Source organism: Triturus cristatus, chromosome 1_2 (assembly GCF_964204655.1).
Source record: "Triturus cristatus chromosome 1_2, aTriCri1.1, whole genome shotgun sequence".
Taxonomy (NCBI): domain Eukaryota; kingdom Metazoa; phylum Chordata; class Amphibia; order Caudata; family Salamandridae; genus Triturus; species Triturus cristatus.
Window position 1 is genome coordinate 823,344,813 of NC_140580.1, and position 23,230 is coordinate 823,368,042.

Below are 23,230 nucleotides of genomic sequence, written 5' to 3' on the forward strand. Positions count from 1 at the left end.
GGGATCTGAGAGCCTACTAGGCCATTAGAGGCCTCCACTCTCTCTCACCGACCTCGGTGGGGGGCATTTGAAAATTGATTGCCAGGTACCTCTCCTTGTCACTGTGGCCCATTTAGCCATGTTGTTTTTTTTTTCTCAGGAACAAACCACTAAAGTGGTGATTTGTTTCTGTGACGTAACGATGAATTGCTTTGATGCACATGGACTTTTTTTGCTTCATATGGGGCCCCTTCTTTTTTTTTTCCTGACCGGGACTGCTATGCCTAGCATGGCAAGAAAAATGTACGTTGGTAATGGCTGCCCTAAATGGGGTTGGACTGCTCTGGTAGAAGGCTTCTGGGCCATTGATTTTTGCTGTGGAGCCGGCTAAAGCAGTTAGAAAACTATTCGTTGTCCAACTAAACGAGGCAAGGGAACTGTACGTTTTGCAGGCCAGCAGTCACTCTGATTTATAACGTGGCTCCTACTCCATCAAATTTCAAATGACCTCTTACGTTTTTTAATCTTACATTTTTGCTAGCAAATAGTATTGCATGGGTTAAGAGGGTCCCCTCTTTACTTTTGCAGTTATTTGGAACGTATCTCTCAGTGCAATGATCCTGAAAAAACCTTCTAGGAACTAGCACACCCACAGATATCGGGGGTGAATTTTGGGCCGACTTGCAACTGAAGTGTTAGCCTCAGACAGTGGTAGTGATAGAGACCACCAACAGGAAGGGGTGTACTGGAGCAGGTCATCACTGACTAGACACAGACTAATTTCTTTGTGAGCAACTAGTTTCTTATATTCCCCCGGCGCAGAGGTTTGGATGTTACATGCTGTCCGTAGAAATTTACCAGGCTCCTCTTTTTATCTGCATAACCCTAAATATGACTGATTCAATTAAACCAAATGAACCCAAAGAAAGGGTATGGCCCATGTGGTAGCACCCTAGGAATGCTACATCTCCTATTTAATATCTCATGGCTCGGAGCATTCATGGTTATAAGGGAAAAGATGGGATGTCCTGGCATCCCCCAGTCTCACCGGAAGCTGTATGTGAGGTACTTGGTTCAAAATATCCGTTAGTCTGTTGCGCTCCATGCTTTCCTTAGACTCAACTCCGCCACTTGTGACACCACAACTATCCTTTGTTTTCACTGGCTGTGTTCGTTTTTTGTGTACATCGCCATCAGCACCCTTTGTCTACTTATATATATAAAACAATGCTTCTGAATATAAAATTGCCAAAGATGAATACGTTCTTTTCAACCGATGGAGTCATACAGTTGTCCAAATTATGAAAAACTTTCAGCAACATGGTGCCAGATAATATTCAGAAGTAAACAGATGTGTCTTTCATTTTCCACAGTTGTATCTTCTATTCTTCAGAAATAATGCATAAATTGTCGAAAGGAAGTTCAATGCTGCTATCATTTTTCCCATAATAGTGCAGTACCTTCCGCCCAAACCATAAGTCAATTCGAATAACTCGCACAGAATCAATGTTCACAATTACTCCCTGGAAACCCAGGTACCCGTTTGCGAAAAGGGTTGGCCCTACTTGTCTTTCAGTTTTCTCTCCCAGCACATTAACACAGGCTTTACATATTGTTCCAGTTATCCCAGATTCTGCCGAAAATGAAAACGTGACCTTCAACATGTTATGGCATCAGTCATATTCTTCCATAAGCAGGTAGAATTTCTATTACTGCAAACAGTGTGTTAAAAAAAAAGGATGTGTGTGATTAGCGTCCTGCATTTACCGTAAGCTCCATGTCACTTGAGACACCCATTAGCAGTTACTGAATCTACTTCAACTGTCAAGACGTGCACTGATTTCCTGCCATTTTGGTCATTAATTTTAATGTTCAATCAATGTGATAAATGACAGTAGAATATAGCAACGTCTGCATAACAGAATGAGCATTGTATGTAACCGCAAAGCAAAACATGTTGCCATTTTTTGTATGCTACAAACGAGCAAAATAAATTCTGTATAAAATCTTTTCTCATTTTAATGAAGAATCAATAATGGATCGGATTTCACTAATACTGCTTTTATTCTCGAGTGCAGCACAGCTACACGACCTACAGCAGCTGAAACAGGAGAACAGCTACCTGACAACCATCACTAAGCAGATTGCCCCCTATGTGCGGTCTATCGCCAAGGTCAAGGAGCGGCTCGAGCCAAGGTACAAACCTAGAAATAAATGCAGTGAGCATTAAAAAGGTGCCGAGACATGAAATGATCATAATTCGTTTTTACTGCTCTGGGATTGGAATTACAAGTAGTATGTTCATTATCACGCCCTCGAAGTTTTACCCTGATAAATCTTGTCCCAGTAGGATTGATTGCATCGGAACTGGAGGTAGGAGAGGAAAATAACCATGCTGAGGTTCTGACGGCCAATGAGCACTATCTTATCTTATTTCATTTGCTTTCATGGAAAGAGGTCAAATGTCAGGCTATGTATTCTGACAAACTGCTGCTTATTCTTTTAAGGTGGAGATTGGTGTTTAGTGCGTTTTCCCCCTGACTGAACCGGCCTATTTGAAAATCTAGCTGAGGTCAGGGTGTTTGAGGGGATCGGTTGTAGGATTTTTTTTTTTATCACAATTCTTTTTTTTTTTTTGTAATATTTGTAAATGACCTGCACAAATATTTAAAAATATATCAGCAGTTAGGAAACCACAAATGAAGCACATTCTTTTGTAATTTTAAAATGTGATGCAAACAAAGGGTCTAATTTACAAAGGGCCTCCGCACTCGTAGTGGAGGTCCTGCACTCATGAGGGAGACTCTGCACTCTAATTCTCAGGGCGTAACAGAGGCCCCCACGGTGCGGGGGGGCCCAAGCTCCTGGGGGCCCCCTCAGCACAGCACTCTGGCTGCAGAGCTCCTGGTTGAGCCCTGAGGGGCCCCAAGCTCCAGGGGGCCCCCTCAGCACAGCACTCTGGCTGCAGAGCTCCTGATTGAGCCCCGAAGGGGGCCCTCCACGTGCCTTGCAGGAAGGCCCCCTTAGGTTTCGTCACGCCAGTGTCAGTGCGTACTTTCTGCGTTGACTCAGTCTCACCTACGACTGCGGGGGCTCCGCAACCAGTGCAGAGGCCCTTGGTGAATCAGGCCCAAAGTTTTTAACAGTATGAAAAAAATCAAGACACTTTAATTGGTGATGTGCAAATGAAAAATATTCGCTGAAACTCAATTTCCACACTTTCTTTTGTGCACTGTACAGTTTTAACAGTACAACTGCATGTCTTGGCAAATTTAGTGGCCCTTTCACTGCAAAATATGCTGTCTGTTAATAATGGTGTGCTACCACACCATGTTTTAGTAATATATTTGCAATCGTGTGCTCCAAAATGCACCACAGACCATATACTACACCATTACCCCTCTCCTGCTGCACTAACTTGACCCATTTGCTATACTTGCTCTCTGTGTGACGCTTGAATTGTTCACAATCATATGAATTCAGAATTGTAACACTGGTGGCAAGAGCTCCACTCAGGAAATTGTTCCAGCACTACTGACCTGTTGTGTAGAATTGTGAGCAATGTGTGGCACGCTGCTTTCTACTGGCCATAGAAAACTGTTTAACGGAAGGTGTATTTGTAAAGTGTATGCTCTCTAGTGGGTTTATATGCGCTAAATAAGATATGTTTATTGTTACCCAACTGAATGGTACTCATATTATCAACCTCAGTAGGATGAGAAGGCTGAGTGGATTTGCCAGGATATGAACCTGTGACTATGGAATCAAACATCGATCCCTAAAGGGGTGCATTAGTCTTCTAAGCCATCAGATCCGTCTTTAGTCAATAGCAGTTTAATTTATGAAATTTGCAATGCATGTACATGTCAACAAAGTAGCATCTAGACACTAAGGGGAATATTTACAAGGGGACTGTGCCAAAGCAACGTCACTTTTAACGACGTTCCTGTGGTTCAGTGCCCTGCTCCATATTTACAAAGTGGCATTAAGCCACTTTTTTTGACTTAACGCTGCTTTGGAAATATTGTCTCCTTTCACTCAGGTATCTTCATGAAAGGGGCATGCAATGGGTGTTGCTGTGGGCGTTCCACCGCAACACCCATTGCTGTTTGACGCTGCCTCATATGTAGAAGGATGTGTAAGTCTGAGGCAGCGCCAAAAACTAGCACCATGCAAGAGCAGGCTTTCGATTGGGGATAGGAGGAGAAATACTTTTCTTTCTCCTCATTTTTGCAAACACCATGAATGATTGGTTGTGTGCAGGAAGGTGTCCCTTCCTGCACAGAAACAATCATTTAATAATGATGATTTGCTACTTCTATGTGTGCTGCATTCTGCAGTACACATAGAAGTAACAAATCGCCATTATTGATTGTTTACGTACAGGAAGGGGTCCCTTCTGGAACTTAAACAATCATTCCCTGCAATGCAAGCACCCTTACACTATGGTGAAAGTGTGCCTGCATTGGCACTAGGCAGATACATTTAATGCCAGCGCTAGGGAAAACACAGGAGTGTGCCGTATTGTTGTAAATACGGCACATCCTTGCGTTTTGGAAATGTCAGAGTGCAGTGCTGCCAAATTTAGCGCAGCTCACCGCTCTGACATTTCATTGTACATACGCCCCTAAGAAACATCAAGAACTCCGAGAAACGTGTTGAAGAGGCTGCATCTCTAGTGTAGATAGTCAAGTTTTTTTTCACATCCAATACAAACCAAATGTGATCATTAATTGCTGAATAGGCAAAGGTGTGAATTCCAGTGTTTGGGTGTTAAGATACCTGATAATTTTCTAACAGGTTTACATGTGATGATACAATGTCGAAAGAGATGGGATCATGGCAGGGATGAGGCCCTCGAAATGGGGAGAGGCTTCATTTCAAAAGTGTTTTTCGTCTGCTCATACTGCACGGTCTGTCAGTTCCCCATAGTCTCTGGTGGTCAAGTGAAAAGAGTTCATGCATGCACAACAACATGTCTGTGTTTGTGCTCTCCCAGTTTGCCATAAGTAAACCTTTTTCAAGGCTCCCAAACAACTTTTCTAAATATTCAAGGACTGCAGTTAGAATAGTATATCCTTCTATCCTGCAATTTCTGGAGATATTTCTATGGTATTTCTATAAATCCAGGAAGTTGGTAAACTATTATAAATTATTTAAATAAAGTATTGGGTTCAGATTGTTTCCTGAGACAGGGCTGGAATTAAAGTGAAGAGAGCAGTAGAGTTCACCTAGAAGGTGTCAAAGTTTTTTTGGGGCGATGTTATTTAAGCCAGTGAAGCCTCTCACGGAACAAAAGACAAATATGGTCAAAGCGCACTTTAGAACAGCGCATGTTCTGCTATATGCGTATTGTTAGAAATCGGGGTCTCTAATTGGCAGAGGTAGGTACCTTTGTCCAAATAGGGATCCTTGCTTCTCGTCAGGGTAAGGGGGATACGCTTCTAAAATAACCCCTGCTCACCCCCTTGGTAGCTTGGAACGAGCAGACAGGCTTAGCTCCGAGGTAGTGTGTAAAGCATTTATGAACACATACAGTAATACAGTGAAAACACTACAAATGGACACCACACCAGTTTAGAAAAATAAGTAATCTTTAAGTAAACCAAACAAGACCCAAACGACAAAAATCCACAATACATTAATAAAAATATGACTTTCAAATGGTAGAAATAGTTCATTTCAAAGCAAATTGCAGATGCAACACCTTTCACACAAAGTACCTTGGTTGCGTCGCGCACACATACAAAAAGTCGCAGGGAAGGTGATGCATCAGTTCCTTACACTCAGGGAAGGTGATGCATCGGTTCCTTGCTCCGGGGGAGGCGGTGCGTTGGTTCCTTACTGCTGCGCAGGGGAGGTGATGTGTCGGTTCCATACTGGTGAGAATGTGATGCATTGGTTTCTTACTGCGTGGGGAGGTGATGTCGGTTTCTTACTGCATTTCCTAAAGATGCAACAAACTTGGAACCTCCATGCGATGCAACGATCTGTGATGATGCGTGGGTTCGTGCAGCCGCACAGAAGGCCTTATGTCTGAATCGGTGCAGTGATCCAGGACTTTGGAGATCGGTGCACTCGATGCAGTATTTGACAATTTCTGGAGCCGCGGGTAGCCGCTGCGATTATTTCTTCAGTGATGCATACGAAAAAGGTGCGGATGCATCGCCCTTCTCGAAGTTACCTTACGTTTCCCAGCTTCCAGCAGCAAACAACATCCAAATGGTCCAACACAACAACAGGCACCTCTTAGCAGGTCAGAACTCCCGGCAAGGAAGTTCAGGGGAGCTGGTGGTGAAGTCTTTGTGTCCGTGAGACTTCAGAACAGGAAGCAATCTCAGTTTCAAGCCCTTGGAGATCTTCCTCAAGCAGGGGACACAGCAAAGTCCTTTCTCCTTTCCTTGGCAGCAAGTAGCCACTGCAGGCCAACCCCAGACAGCAAACAGCACAGGGGCAGTATTCCTCCTCAGCTTCTCCGGCTCTTCTCCTTGGCAAAGATTCCTCTTGATTACCAGAAGTGATCTTTGAAGTCTTTTCTATCCCTGAGACTTCCAACAGGAGACAAGTTCTACTTCAAGCCCTTGGAGAAAACCCTAACAACAGAATAATGAAAGCACAGTTAAGTCCTTTTCCTACCCAAGACAGAAGCAACCACTGCAGGGCCATCCCAACAGCACTGGGACAGTACTCCTCCTCCAGATTTCCCGGTCCTTCTTTCTGTCAGGTTCCTTAGTTCAGCAGTGATCTAAAAGTCTGGGGCCTGGGCCCCTGTTTTAAACAGTGAATCTTTTTGTTCTCTCCTGGCCCAGGGCTCTGAGCCCAGTCCAACGCAGTCCTGGGGGGCACTTTACAAGTGCACAACAACCTCCATTGTCTGTGTGAGCCCTGGCTCCAGACACACCACAGGGTGGCGGAGCCATCATTGTAGAAGGCACACACAGCCCTATTCAGGTGCAGGTGATACTCCTCCCACCACTCCAAATGTAGATCAGGCCTATTCAGCCTAGCGCTGACTCATCCAGACTCTCTGTAGCCGCTGCACCTCCCTAGCTCCTGTCACATCACAGTCCATACACATCCTGGTAAAGGCACACTGGATGGCTAAGCAATAAAATACCTACTTTCTAAAGGTGGTATTTCCAAACACAATGTAAAAATCACCCTCACTAAAAGATGCATCTTACCATTCTGAGTTCATGCATATCAAACTTAATATTCCAATCTTGTTCCCAGGGGTAGTTACGTTTATAAAATGTTATAAGCAAACTCCCCATTCTATCCTATTGGAGCAGATAGCCTTGCAATAGTGAAAAACGAAATTGGCAGTATTTCACTATCCGGACATGCCACACACATTGGGCATGTCCTACCTTTCACATACACTGCACCCTGCCCACAGGGGTACCTTGGACCTACCTTAGGGGTGACTAACATGTAAGAAATGGGAAGGTTAGGGCCTGGCAAGTGGGTGCACTTGCCAAGTCGACCTGGCAGCACTAGACTACCCACAGGCTCTGCAATGGCAGGCCTGAGTTACATTTACATGCTGCTTATGTGGGTGGCACCATCAGTGCTGCAAGTCCACTAGCAGCATTTGATGTACAGGCCCTGGGCACACACAGTGCACTGTACTAGGGACTGACTAGTAAATCAAAAATGCCAATCATGAAATCACCAATCCATAAACACAATTATTAGGGAGAGCATATGCACTTTAGCACTGATCAGCAGTGGTAAAGTGCCCAGAGTAATAAAACCACCAACAACAGATCAGAAAAAATATAGGAGGAAGGCAAACAGTTCTGGGATGACGCTGCAAAAAGGGCCAAGACCAACATGTATGATAGGATATTATTTTGTGATCAGATAGTAAAGAGCTTTAATAAGATATCCGAGCCCTTTCCTGACTCCACCAATGGCAAACAAACACGAATGATCAGTGCTTGTGACAGGTCTGTTATGGAGCCTTCAAAGGTGGTGTTAATCCCTTAATTTAATAATTGATTATTAATCAAATCAGGAGTTCTCCAAGGGGTGACATTACACAGTCCTAGACTAAATGAAAGAATATCAGGCCTCATTCTCATAAAGGGTGTAAATCTGGACCCCTAGATTTGCTACCTTGTGTGCATGGTGCAGTGTTAATGATTTTTTCCCTTTCATACCAATACCACGCTCTCTTTAGTTACATTATTAATAGATATAAATAGCAGTTCTTGCGATCAGTTTTTTTTACTTCAGATTGTTGTACCTCAAAAAGCTACTACTCAGTATCTTGGCTTTTGGATCGGAGGGTGTACAATTGTGCTGTCCTCACCAGGATGCAAACTGTTGACATGTAGATTACATACTATTCTGCAGAGAATGATTTACCCAGATGACATTCTTAACATACACAAACTCTAATATACATATATATATATGTGTGTGTGTGTGTGTGTGTATATATATATATATATATATATATATATATATGTATATATATATATAATACAGGCTATTTGCACCGCCATAGATGATAGAGAGCACTATCGTCGATAAGGATCGGCAATTATGTAAATTGCTGGAGAAGCGCCATACGACTGACTCCTGCGGTATGTGCTTAGAAACTGCTGTGGTTAGGCGAGGGGTGTTGATTTGGGACATTGAAGGAGCAACAATGCACTTTCTGAATACAAGAAAGAACTGCTTAAAACTTACCCATTCTGGTAACATTGAAATCTGTATACATCAGAACTAAGGGAACTGGACATTGGTCTGGGAACAACTAAACTGCAGTCCTCTCTTTGTTTCCAACTATTCCCTCATCTAATGAGGTGAAGTTTTGTAATTTAAAAAGTGCAATGTTGCGGATGTTTCAAATGCAACGCGAGCTGGAAGAAGGCTAAACGCCGAAACGCGTCCTCGCTGAATAAAGTTATCAAGATACCCCGAGAGTGCACGGAATTTCCTTTGGGAGATAGGTGCGTAATATATATATATATATGTAGCTCCTGCTTTTCCCAAACTTGCGAGATGCATTCGAGCTCGATCACGGGCCTCAAGCTGCAGCCCTATTCAGTAGTAGAAACGCTGGCTTGCTGACTCCTTTCCAAGCCGCTGCACCCCTGCCTGACGCGTTTCGAATTTCTTCATCAGAGGCTGGTGGTGAGAGGAAAATGACGCACAGTCCGGTGCTGACAGCTTCTGAAATACACGATCGCGCGCCCCCATTTGGCTGCTCTGAATGAGCCTGCGCGTTGCTTCTGGAGGCTGTAGTCATGGAGGGATGTAGATATCCCCTTGTACTGTTCGGTGCCACCGGCAGCTTAATCATGGGGTTTAGGCAAGTTGGAAAACAGGCATTGGATTACCACGTGTATGACCTTCTCAAAATATGTGTCCTCCAGTGAACAGCATGCCGGGAGTGGTAGCCCCGATTCTTCCACTTTGGTGGGGTCCGTGATTTCAACAATAGTTCATCTGCCAATATTAAAATGTTCATAGCCCTGCGGTGGGCTTCAAGTCTGTAAAACCGCTTCCCCAAATTGCATATTTTCTCGTGCTGGAACAGGCTGTGAAAGTGCACAGCCACACAGACCTTCCTCTGGTAATATCGGCGGTGCAACCTCTCACAGCTGGAGCTGCTGTGTACAACATGTTCCCAAAAGCCCTCCACAAGAACAATGCTCACCTGAACCTTTATTTCTGGAAGCGGTTTAAACAGCCCAAGCAATTAATATCCGTATGCGTTTCGGTGCCACCTGCACCTTAATCATGGGGTTTAGGCATGTTGGAAAACAGACATTGGATTACCGCGTGTATGACCCTCTCAAACATGTGTCCTCCAGTGAACAGCATGCCGGGAGTGGTCGAAAGGCTCGCACAGTGTCCTTGGAAAGCCTCATGGCAGTTGCACTGGAGGAGCCATCGGGCGGCGTGCCGCCAGAGAAAGACTAGAGATGACACTCCCGCCGGACCCCGGGAATGCCTTACGGCAGGAGTACAGACGGAGAAGATGACAAGGACCCAGCCGCAAGAAGATAGAGTACATGCTCAAGTAAGGTCCTTGGGATGCCAAACGGCAGGGACCCCTGGGAGAGGGGAGGGCCCCGAAAGGACACAGGACGAGCGGGACGGCACTTGCAGCCAAGGCAGGTCCAGTAAGGGACACCCTCCAAATCGGTGGCAAGTTGAAGCCTAGACCCGTGAATCGAAACCCAGGGAATGGGGCCCCTCCCTCCTCTGCCAGGCAATTGAGGTGGCTGGGTCCAGAATGCAAATAGAGAAAAGACAATGAACAATAGAAGAAAGTTAAAGATGGTCATTGAAGGACTATACTATTATTATTATATATATAAATGTATTATATATAAATGTATTAAGCGCGCAGCTACCCGTGGGTTTCCCGGCGCTGAGGCATAGCAATGGAGAGCAAGCATGGGTACAAAGAGAGAGTTACAAAGAAAACAACCAAGTTTTCACTCCTTTGCGGAACTTAAGATAGCACATTTCAGACCGCAAAGGAATAGGAAGCGAATTCCAGAGTGAGGGCGCCAAATACGAAAAAGAGCGCCCACCAACTCTGGTACGCTTAAAACGAGGGACAGCAAATCTGCACTGAAAGGAGGATCTGAGAGTACGAGAGGGATAGTATTGGTGAACTAAAGTGGATAGGTAATGGGGAGATTTACCAGCTTTGATGCGGTGCATGACGCATAAAGCTTTGAATTTAGATCTAGATTCTATGCGTAGCCAATGTAGGCTGCGCAGAGCAGAGGAAACAGATGCAGATCTGGGCAAATTACACAGTAAACGGGCAGCCATGTTTTGTACCACTTGGAGCTTCCGGGAGACCTCTTTGCAGGCACCCAGGAGTAGAACGTTACCGTAGTCCAGCCGTGATGTCACTAAGGCCTGGACTACTAGCTTCTGGGTGTCCTGAGGAAGCATCCACGTAATCTTCCTCAGCCACCTGATAATAGTAGTACAGGTGGCTGCGACTTTAATCACATGTTGTCTCATGGATAGCTGATTGTCAAAGAGGACCCCGAGGTTGCGAGCTGTAGTTGCCGGGACCGGCAATGGACCCATTTGCTGAGGCCAATGTTGAGGGCCCCAGAGAGCGGAGTCAGGCCCAAACAGGAGCAACTCCGTTTTATCTCCGTTCAGCTTCAATTTGTTGGTCATCATCCAATTGGCGATGTCCGTGAGCCCTAAACTAAGAGAGGAACAAGGGGAGTGTTGATTAGCAGAGAGAGAGAAGATGATTTGAGTATCATCTGCATAGGAAAAAATAGATAGTCCAGACTGTACAGCAAGAAAAGCAAGGGGTCTAATGTAGAGACTGAAAAACAAAGGACTAAGAATAGAACCCTGGGGGACACCGTGCGGAACATTATGAACAGAGGACACCGAAGAAGGAGAAAAAACCTGAAAAGTGCGGTCCGAAAGAAAATTGGAAATCCAAGCAAGTGCGGAGCCAGAGATCCCAACAGACCTCAGGGCAGAAAGAAGGATGGTATGAGAGACGGTGTCAAAAGCGGCACTCAAATCCAAAAGGATGAGTGCCACCGTCTCTCCTCTATCCACCTGACGTCTGATTGTCTCCGTGACTCCCAGAAGGTTGGACCTAGTAGAAAAGCCCGCCCGAAAACCAGATTGGGAAGAGTGAAGAACGTTTGCCGACTCAATGTGAGTAGTTAGATGACGATTAACGTGCTTCTCCAGCACCTTCGAGAGGCCGGGAAGTAAGGAGATAGGTCGGAAATTGGCTGGGTTACTAGGGTCAGCGTTAGCTTTTTTCAAAAGTGGAGCAACCATCGCATGCTTCCAGACATTAGGGACAATGGCTTCAGTGAGAGAAGCATTCAGAAGAGCCAAAATACAGTCAAGTGAAGCGGGGGCTAAAGAACAAAGAATCTGTGGGGGCATGGGATCTAAGGGAGAACCAGATTTGATCTCTGCCAACAATTTCTGGAAGACGGGCATAGAAATGAGGTCCCACTTATCTAAAAGGGGAAATGAAGACTGAGCCGGATCATCCAGAAGAAGTGGTTGGTCATAATTCTGTGTAGGTGGGCTAGGTGAAGATGAGACAGATAATGGAGCTCCAAAACCCGCGTAGATGTTGTCAATTTTCTGCATAAAGAAGTCGGCCAGGGAATTGCATTGAATGCTATCCAAACAGGGGGCTTTAGGAGCACAGGCCATACCTGATAGTTCCTGGACTGCCTTAAAAAGAGCTTTGGGGCGATTCTGAGCTTTCAATATAGTATTGTTAACATGATTGGCCCTGGCGATTTTACAAAGAGCGTGATATTTGTGGAGTGCAAATTTATAATTTTCTTTGTCTGCAGGAGAATAGTTTAATCTCCAAATACGCTCCAGTCCTTTGCAGCGGGACTTTTCCATTTTTAATTGTTCATTGAACCAGGGGGCAGGGGAGTGCATAAAATTTTGCTTACATTTGCGTGCTGGAAGGCAAAGATCGAGTGCAGAAGTAAGCCAAGTGCTAATTGTCACAACATCATCCGTGGGGATGTTAAGAAGTTGAGGCACGGTCTTTAAAAGGGAATTATTAAGGTGCTCCAAATTGAGTTTTTGCCAATTCCTACGGATTCTAGGGAAATGAGTATTGTCAGAAAGGCAAGTAGCACCCGCCATTTTAATACAGAACTCTACAATAAAATGGTCTGACCAGATAATAGGTCTAGAGGGTAGACAAGTTACAGTGTCCAAATTAGTGAAAATTGGATCAAGAAGATTACCGCCTTTATGAGTTGGGCCGGAATTAAGCAGACTTAAATTAAGAGCAGCAAGATCCTGTATAAGGTGAGCGCTAATAGAACATAGGGTATCATTAAGATGGATGTTAAGGTCACCTAACAACAGGAAATTGGTAGATTCCAACAAAAGGGGAGCAATGAGCTCAGGAAGAGCAGCTGCCCAAACGGCAGCCGCACCAGGTGGGCGATACAAAAGGGCACCGGACAGAGTAAAATTAGGGGATAATAACAATTTAAAACTGCCAGCTTCACAATTGGGGATGTCCAGGTCTTCCCATTTACAGGAGTAACACCTCTTGTAAATAATAGCGATGCCACCGCCTACCCCGGACGTTCTATTACGTCCCACAAAGGTGTATTCATCGGGGAGAGCAGTAGCAATGTCAGGCCCGGAACTATCATTAAGCCAGGTCTCAGTTAAAAACAGGGCTGACGGACTAGATAATGTAAGGAGATCAAATATGTCCCTTTTGTGTTTGGGCAAAGATCTACAATTTAGGTTAATAAAACTAAGGTCAGGAACAAGGTCGGAGGGGCATGCTGTCACTGAAGAGGGAGTAGCCTTCCAAAAGGAGGCAGAGGCGATACACAACTCCGAGGGGAGGGATGTAAGAGCTAGGGCACATGAAGGGCAGACCAAAGGGACATCATTACAGCATAATCGAGAGCATTGAGTCCCTAAAGGCACTTGGAGGCTATACAGAACAGAACGTGAATACGTAAGTTTAGGGATCAGAGAACCAGAAGAAGGAGGGGTGGCCCTGGGTCCCGTCAGGGCGCGGACGGGCACAGACGGGCTTGCCTTTGGCGCGCCGCCGGCGTGCCGCCGGCGCGCCCGCTGCGCGCGTCTGCTGCGCGTTCGCACCATGCCCCACTTTAGTAGCGTCAGGGAAGCAGACACTAGACTGCTCCCTGCGCTACCCCCAAGATGGCGGCCGGGTAGATGGAAAGGTACCGGGGAGCGGGAACGGGGGAAGAAACCTTCCACAGGATCAATGCAAGCAAGCTAAAGGTTATGTAGCAGCTGAGTGAATGATTAAAATAATTCTTAAAAGAATACAATACAATCCGAAAACACGATTTTAAAATAATTAAAAGGCACGTAAACAGTACAACCACTCTGCACCCCCTCCAAGCTCAAGGATATTTAGCTAGCGCAAAGCAACAGACTCCCGGCTCAAGCCTCAGGAGTTACGCCGCTGCGCGTTCGCACCATGCCCCACTTTAGTAGCGTCAGGGAAGCAGACACTAGACTGCTCCCTGCGCTACCCCCAAGATGGCGGCCGGGTAGATGGAAAGGTACCGGGGAGCGGGAACGGGGGAAGAAACCTTCCACAGGATGAATGCAAGCAAGCTAAAGGTTATGTAGCAGCTGAGTGAATGATTAAAATAATTCTTAAAAGAATACAATACAATCCGAAAACACGATTTTAAAATAATTAAAAGGCACGTAAACAGTACAACCACTCTGCACCCCCTCCAAGCTCAAGGAGCCATGAGTTTGAAATATGAAGATTTCCTGGAAACAAAATGTTTGTTGTGAAAATAAAATTGCGACCTTTTCAGGCACCAAGAAGTGGTCAAGTGGTGATTAGGGGAAAAGCGCGCAGCGATGGCAACAAACCGGAGGGGAGCGGGGAGGGAGTGCTCGCCGCCTGGAAGGGGTTAGAAACTGAGGCCGTTGTGCGGCTGGACGAGGTCTCCAATGCACGCATTGCAGGTTGTTTTCCGTCTTGCAAGAGCAAACTATGTACTCCGGTAAAAATACTTTTCATGGTGTCATAAGTTTTTATCACTGGTAAACGTTTTTCCAGTGGAGACAAGAATTTTGAAAAAGCAACTATTTTTTTGCACTTTAATGCCATGCATCCTCCAGTGTGTTTTTTCACTGAAGAAGAAAGGAAAAAATACATATCAGTCTGCTCATTGCAAGTGAAGTTGAGTCTTTCTTTTTTCGCATTTATCAGTGTCGTGGACTAAACTATCAGTCAGTTGCATGCAAAGCAGGCCCTGTTTGCTATTTGCCTAAATTGTGACGTCTCCTGCCTATCCATGTCAAATATGCAAGTAAAACCCCATTCAGAGCAGTGGAAGGGCTTTCATACTTGCCAGGGTGAAATTTCTGTTATGCCGCCGTAATCTCTTGTAATTTCACATTAGGCATGCGCTAAAAAAATGTGCACAAGTGCACTGGAACAACACGAGCGGCCAGAAAGTGACTTGATACAAAGACCAATTTCTTAATAAAATACAGCACCAAGTGCCATTTTCGCATTTCATGTAATTACGCAATTCGCATAATTTTTCCAACATTTTGTGAAGCTGCACAAAAGCAAATTACACTGATTTCATACACCTCTAATGCAGACTGGGCCACAGACCAGTGTTCCTATGTTACATTTGGGCCACAGCTCAGGTGTTTTGTGATTAAAAGGTGTCAATACTTCTTCAGAAGAAATACTATGGGGCATATTTACGAGTAGGTGTCGGAGCGCAGCATTAGCCACCTTGGCTTAACGCCACTCTCCGCCACCTCCAAAACTCAGGGCTGCACCGTATTAACAAGAATAGGGTGCAGCCCTGCGTTTCCCCTTGCGCTGATTAATTTTACCTACCCAGCGCCAACGCAGATACCCTAGCACCATGGGGCAAGGCTGGCTGTGTTGTATGGGAGGTTTGTTTATGTGCAGGAAGGTGTCCCTTCATGCGCATAAACAATCTGAAATGGCATTTTGAAACTTATATGTGTGCTGCTTTATGCAGCACACATAGAAGCTGCAAAACGTCATTTTCAAATGTGTTGTTTGTGCAGGAAGGGTTACTTTACTACACATAAACAAAATGGCCTTTTGCTGTTTCTAGGTGTGCTGCGTAGAAACATAGAGAAAACTAGAAACATATTGTTGGCATATGTTCACATAAAGACAATACACCAGTTGTGAATTGTTTACAAATACTGTTCTGTAACATTGATAGTTCATTGAAAAATAAGACAATGTCAGTCTGCAATGTCAGTCGGTAGACATCGTATGTCAGCAGGCATTGAATATTTAACAGGGCCTTCATCGGGACTATAATAGACAATGCACCTGATTTCCAGCCACCTGCGCAAGTCTCCCTAGGGTACAGTACAGGGAAAATTAAAGAAAAAGCACTTACTACTTTTAAATGTTTTCCTTTTTATTAAGCAGTATCTTGCGCTTAGATTTTGTAAATACGCAACAAGTAGTAAACTTAAAAGTTTAAATTACTCAAAAGTGTAAGTTAACTTTGAGAATAAGACCCGATATTTACAAGATGTAAGTCATATTCACTCTCGCTTCCAACAGTCACCAGATTCTTCTTCAGTGTAGGGCTAAAACTAGAATCTTTATTAAAAGGGTACACACACCAACACCTCTGTGTTCCCCCTCTTCATGTACTTTGGCACGTTTTGGAACGTTTAAGGCAGCTCTTCTGCAGGCAGTAGCGGGCACAGGGTGTTTTCCCGGTGGGTCAGAAGGGTGGGGGCCAGTTTTGGACCGGTGGGGGCCAGTTATGCAGCAGCACTTCAATATCCGCCCCCTGTAACAAAAACAGCAGAAGTGTAGCAGCAGCAGCAGTGTTTCCCCAAGCAACACCCCCTTCCTCCCTCCCTCCCCCCCGGGGGCTGGTCCGAGTTGATTGTCAGGGATGCTTTGCATTCCCAGTCCCGCCCTGTCTGCAGCCAGTGCACACACATGGCAGCTACTTTGCAAACGTATTGATGCTGAATTCAACATTATGTGAATATAGAATACGAATCATTGAGCATGCAAAATTAAGAGATACCAGTTGCTTTTCTATAAACACATCCTTACTAGTTTCTTTCTTATTAGTTAAAGTAGTTTGGCTAGTAAGGCAGGTAGATATAGGTATACTTGCATTTCTTTGCATCATAAATGACATATTAATGATGAAAATGATAATTATGCCCTGTCAAGTCCATGGTGATTATAAGCGTGCGCCATGTTTATTCTTTCAGATTTAAAGAACCAAAGGAAGAACATTTGGAGGGGACTGGCGATGGCAGCCTGACAATCCGCGAAACACAGCACAGGTACCGGATGCTTTCAGCGGTTTATCCAGACATACCTGCCTAGCTTCAGTTCGGCTTCTCTTTGTTCAGCTTTTTTACCACAGGATTAATACTCTTAACGAAAAAGTACCATCTGTGCAGAGTGAGACAGTAAGTTATTGTTCTATCTGTCCATGCACTAAATTGCTCATCATCCTCATACTTAGTCACTCATTATTTCATTCAGGCATCTTCTCATCTAGTAATTGCCTCATTCTTGCAGTTACCCATTAAACCATTCACAACACCACCCACAGTAACTCAACATTCAATGAAGTAGCACTTTCAGTTAACAACCAGACCTATTAGCTTTGCTGCTAGTTTAAGTGAGAGTGCTTCTGATAGTGTGTGACTACTACTAGTCTGTGAGGGGTGTGATAGTGATATCTGGAGTATGTGACTGGTAGTTTTATAGATTGTGCAAACAACCTAGCAGCAGTACTAGGAGATCTAGCCCATTAACAGCTGGGCACAGCCCTACTTACACTTGACTAAGCTGGGTCCTGCCGCCATATAAAGGGCTGCTTAACCCCTGTAGTTGCTGTGGAGCCAGGGAAGGCAGGAAACCTGTGCACTTCAAAGTGAAAACCCTAGAAGCTGCTCCCACTTCAAAGGATGTGCCAGCTACAAATATTGGACGCCAGACACCAACTCTTGAGCACACATCTGGACCTGTGGAGAGACTGCCAGAAAGACGGATCGCTCTGCTGCTGTAAGGGCTACCACTCTGCTGGACTGCTGCTCTGTAGGACTGCTGCCCTGGTATGCTGATCTGCTGTGCTCTGCCAGCCCATCTGTGGATCCAACAGAACCATGGCAACCCAGAGCAGACCAGACGCATCGCCTCTGCTGCGAGTGTTCTCCCAGCGCAAGGACTCCACATTGGCCTTGCAGCCCGCATTGGAATTGCCACTGTACGGTACCTCCCCAATGCAGACCTTGCATCACTAATCTCGCTTCAACGGCAGCCTCGACAAAGACACAGTTTCTTGCGTTGCTCCCTTACAGCTTCTCAGAACCGACTCATCGCTTCAGCTGCGTGACTCATCCTCGAAGCAGGCCCTCGTCAACGAGATCCTCGATGATAATACAGGCCCTCACTTCGTAGGTTCGTAGTTCCTCGGAACTGAAGCAACACATCAGAAGCGCAGCGCATCCTCGCCACAGGACCATATAACGCGCCAAAACCAGGGTTCAAGGTACACTTGTTCAGAGGGCCTAAGTGGTTCCCTGTAACCAGCCCATACTCCATCGCGGTCAGTCTGAACATGTGACTTAGTCCCAGTCTGGCGTGACCAGATATCCGCTGTTGGCGTTTTGCTTTTTGGTGCTATATTCACAGAAAAGTTGTATATCTCCGTTTCTGCTGACTGGATTTTTGTCATGTTGGTGTTTATTTATTAAAATATTCTCTATTTTTCTAAATTAGTGTGGAATATTTCTCGAGTTGTGTTTTCACTTTATTACTGTTTGAAGTGGTGCATAAGTACTTTACACATTGCCTCTAAGTTAAGCTGACTGCTCTGTGCTAAGCGAACAGGGAGTTGAGCACAGGTTCATTTGGGGTTTGCTTGTGCCTTACCCTGACAAGGATGTTGGTTGCTGCTTCAGTAGGGTTTCACCCTCCTCAACCTGTAACCCAATTTGTCACATTACATTATAATAAATCCCTGCTGATAACATTTATAGTGCAGGAGTGTTCTGAGTTGGATATGGTCATGAAGGGGGTAAGACCGATCTGTTGTCCTCCAAACAAATCTCCAACTTATATGTACAGCCCAGAGTTTTTGCCGAGGAGAGATGGGTATATCCAAAATAGATATACCCAGTTAGATATCTTTAGGCCTAGGTTTAGCTATAATAGTGGTGCCAAATAAGGGAGTGGTCCTGTAAGGGCCAGTAAGTGTCTAACCCTTAATTTTCCGGCACACATTAGTACTGTATAATAGATGACTGTAAGGCACTAGTAAATCCTACCTGAGGCAGGAAAGGCACCCCCTTTTAATCACTAACTTCTGTTAAGCTGATAGAAACAATACTGGAAATATCAAATGTCTGTGTTTTATTGTATACAATAAGTAATTAACTAGATATTCCTCAGACTGTATATTGAAGCTGTTTTCAAGAGGATTTCTGTTAACAAGGGGAAATGAACCTTCACAGTGGGGACTGATCCAATGCTTACTACTATAATGTACTATTCCTGGGTTAATATTGATACAGCAAACTTTAATCGATCCTATTCACTACATGAATACCTGTTGATTTACCTGACCAGTATGATCAATATCACATAAAGAATTGCCCTACAAATACTCCGAACATACCGAATGGTTTCATGGTATGTTGTCACATGTAATGGAACTAGTAGAGGTGGGTCCGTAAATATGGCCAGTTTTTCGGGAAAGAACACACTAGGGATGAGATCTGTTCTGCAGCAAAAAATTTGTGAAAATGAGATACACAAGAAGGGAAAGAAACTAGAACTAATGTTATATATATATTTATATAGGCCTCGGATGAAGAACACCACCATTTCACATGTTCACATTTAAAGTTGACTCTTGACACCCATTTGCATGCACACACATATTGGATAATATTATCTGAAATGAATTTGATTACATTTACACTTCATAGGCATGTTATCAGGGCCTTGAACATTCTGAACTAGGTTTAAAGTTCACTGCGCGAAATATTGTTGTTTGCTGTTCGCGTGGCGACCTCCCTGCAGGGGTAGAATCTATGACATCCGTATTGGGGCTCCGGTATGGTAACATAGGTGAAGTTTATTATATATTTCCGACGCCAATCCTTCTTTGGACCGAGGAGCATTTATCTGTCACTGTTAAGGTTGACCCAGCACGGAATTCCAGCCCAGCTGAACCCTGTAGTTTACCTTCCTGAAAAGGACGATAGCCTGCTCTACACAAGAACTAGCACCCCAATGAAACATACCCACAGGTAACTGGGAGTTAGATCCCCCTACGGTATTTTGGCAGATTTGCACCCCCTAAGCTCACTAGGTTAGGAAGCACGATCAGAAGTATAGATATGATTATACATGTATGCTTATAATCAATATAACAGCACAATGGTTGAATTGTTCATCTTCTTTACTATTCTAGTAGTGCTGATTACTCTGGTCTAGTTCCTTCTATTGATCATTGCAGCACACATATTTTGCAAAAGAATCACAATGCTTCAATAAATAATTGAAATACCAATTCCAGTATTTCTTATGTCTCCCTTTGGAAATGCATGCGTAACTAATGAAAGGGACTGATCGGTTTCCACGATTTCCTTGGGGAGTCAGAGTCGTCAAGTTCTGAGGTTGCACATATCTTCCAGTGCCTTCTAAGGTTTAGAGGTCCAGAGGGTGAACTGTGAATTAGCCAGTACTAAGACCAACATATTCTGATGGTGTGCGTGGAGTCAGTATTGCTCAGTTTTTACATTTATGCTGTCCAAACACACAGTTTTACTGATATAGTTTGAAACTGTACGACACTAAAAGCTTCTAGGAAAGATAGTTCAACAACAAGGGGTTTGTCTCAAAGCAGAAATCTGTAGCCCAATTTCAGAGGGGGGGGAGACAGAGGGAAATATCCCTTTAGAGATCATCAGCAACCTAATCCCCCCCGACAGACACCTATATTCTGATGGGCGCTGTGTAGATTTTTCAAGACTCACCAGCCTTCCCAATAAATGAGAGTCCTGATACATGGAGAAAGTGTGTACATTGAAATAAGAGAAGAGCAGCAGAGCCCCTACCCGAGAGGACATAATAAACAGTGATTTTTCACCAATTGTCCCCCCAGCTCTGCATGACTTGTATGCTGCAAAATGGGCTTTGCATTTAGCGCCTGCTCTTTCTAGAAACTGAGGAGGTTGGCATAGGAAAGAAGCACCACATGTTATTCCTCTGTGTAATGTGCCATATATTCAATACACACATACCCTTTAAAACCTGAGGCTTAAGAGATAATATAAAGATTTAGGTCAAGCTTTTGTATCAGGAAATAATTACTTCTTATCAGTATACCGTGAATACTCCACAAATTCTCCAATCTTTTCAATGTCTAAACCACAGAGATCTTGGAAATTAATTTTTGATTATAGAAATATCAACACCCATTGCTAAACATATGCTGTTAAAAAATATATATAAAACAGGAATAATGGCCGAGGTAAGAGAATACCAAATTATTTCAGACATACCTAAAAAGGTTGCTCTAACAGAGAACAGTAGCCAAGTGTAGGAAATCTGCCATTTCTGCATGGTCGCCCAGATCTTTCACCTATTTCTAAATGCTGTTTTTGCTGGCAGTCAGACTCCTTGCACTGTGACATTCTAAATCAGTACCTCAGTGTATGTGCTTTGACCCTAAAATGGTACTAATGGTACTGTGAAATTGGTTTCAACCAACCAGTATATTTAACTTTGCAGAACAGCCAGTGGAAGAAAGCTGGGCCGAAAATGAACCAATGGCAATGAAGTTAATTGTGGTATATGAGCTGCATTTTGAGTTTATATACATACAAAACCTATTTTGATGGGACCTATGCAAACATCTGAAGTTCAAACATAGGAATCTGCAATATAATAATAGTTATCAAGCTAAGTGGGCATTTTTCGATGCACAATTGCTTTCATCATGTATATTCCTTTGCTGAAAGAATGTGTTCGCTGATGCACTATCTTGCCATTATTCTGACTCATCTCTTATGTTTGATTAGTCTGTAAATCATACTCAACATCCATTGCTTAATTTGTGCTGGTATTTTCTGGTGCTCTGCACCAGCACTTATTTGTAAACATCGGCACATATTTATGAGAATCTACCATATGGTGGTGCAGTATGTGTATTTTTTAAGCAAAGCTCACTACTGGACCATTTTTACTGTTTAATACATCTTTAAACAATGAAAAAACAGAGATTTGAACCTAAGGTTTAAGTGACATGTGGGTTGTGCCAGCTTTTTAGACTTCTCATCTTTAGGGTGGCCTTTCCACAGACTTTTTGCTTTTTACTTCGTGTTTTTGCTGATTCTGTATGTTGGCCTTAGGACTCTGAGCACCTTACCACTGCTAACTAATGCTAAAGTGCATTTGAGTCTCCCCTAAAGATGGTGACAGTGGTATAACATATACCCCAGGCCTGTAAGTCAAATGGTACTAGTTGGCCTGCAGCACAGGTTGTGCCATCTACATAAGTAACCTTTCAAACCTGCCTCAGGCCTGCCATTGCTGTGCCTGTGTGTGCAGCTTACTACTACTTAGACTTGGCATTTAAAACTACTAGCTAAGCTTCAAACTCCCCTTTTATTACATATACGTCACCCCTAAGTAGGCCCTAATTAACCCCAAGGGCTGGGTGCCATGTAAGTGAAAGGTAGGACATGTTTGTTTAATCTTTACATGTTCTAGTAGTGACAAACACTCAAATTTGTTTTTCACCACTGTGAGGCCCACCACTCTCCTAGGCTAGCATTGGAAATTCCAAAATACCAATTTAAGCTGTAACTCCTGATCAGGGAGGAGTAGCTTTTTCATGTTTCATATCTTTTTAATCGTAATGATAAATCCTCCTTACTGGTGAAGTTGTGTATACCATTACTGTTTCAGAAATGCCACTTTTAGAAAGTGGGCATTTCTCTGCACTTACTGCTCTATGTGCCTGGCAGCCTGTCTCCAATACATGTCTGGGGAGGGTGACAGCTACACTTTGTGCATTCCCTTTAGCCATCCACAACACAGCAAGAATAGATCTGAGTACCCATCTACATACATCTGCATTCCGACAGCTTGAATAGGCAGTGTCCTGTCCCCGCGCAAAAGGCTGATTAACCCCCCAGAGATAGCCTGGCAGACAGGACTGGGATGGAAGGAATACTTGTGCACTTCCAGGAAGTGCTTCAGGCTCTGCAAAAGGCAGGCCTGACTATCAAGGCAAGTAAGTGCCAGATAGGACAGGTGTCTGTGGGACACCTAGTGGGCATGGGGAAGGTGCAACCCCTTCAGGCCAAGATAGAAACCATCATCGCCTGGCTAACTCCCAAAACCCAGACTGAAGTCAGTGCATTCTTGGTCCTCACGGGGTACTATAGGAGGTTTGTCAAGGGATCTGGCACCGTTTTTGCCCCGACTTTAAAGAAGCAGCCCAGGAATGTGATTTGGACAGAGATATGCCAAACTGAATTTGACTTCCTTAAGCAGGCCATATGCGAAGCTCCTGTGCTCAAGGCCCCTGACTTTTCCAAGGATTTTATCGTTCAGACAAATGCCTCAGAGCATGCCATAGGGGCAGTACTATCCCAGCTTAGTGAGGAGGGCCTAGACCAGCATGTAGCCTTCATCTCCATGAAGTTACCCCCCTCTGAACAT

The 23,230-nt window shown here is 44.3% G+C and overlaps 1 protein-coding gene across 6 annotated transcripts in view; it reads left to right on the forward strand.

Moving 5' to 3' along the window:
• RNF207 (ring finger protein 207) overlaps nt 1-23,230 on the forward strand; it is a 1,105,462-nt gene that overhangs the window by 1,044,949 nt on the left and 37,283 nt on the right. For all 6 annotated transcript variants that reach the window (XM_085608881.1, XM_085608879.1, XM_085608885.1 and 3 more), the window contains 2 exons: nt 2,058-2,175; nt 16,750-16,824. In XM_085608881.1, the coding sequence (XP_085465007.1) occupies nt 2,058-2,175; nt 16,750-16,824 (193 nt within the window). The remainder of the gene's footprint in view (nt 1-2,057; nt 2,176-16,749; nt 16,825-23,230) is intronic.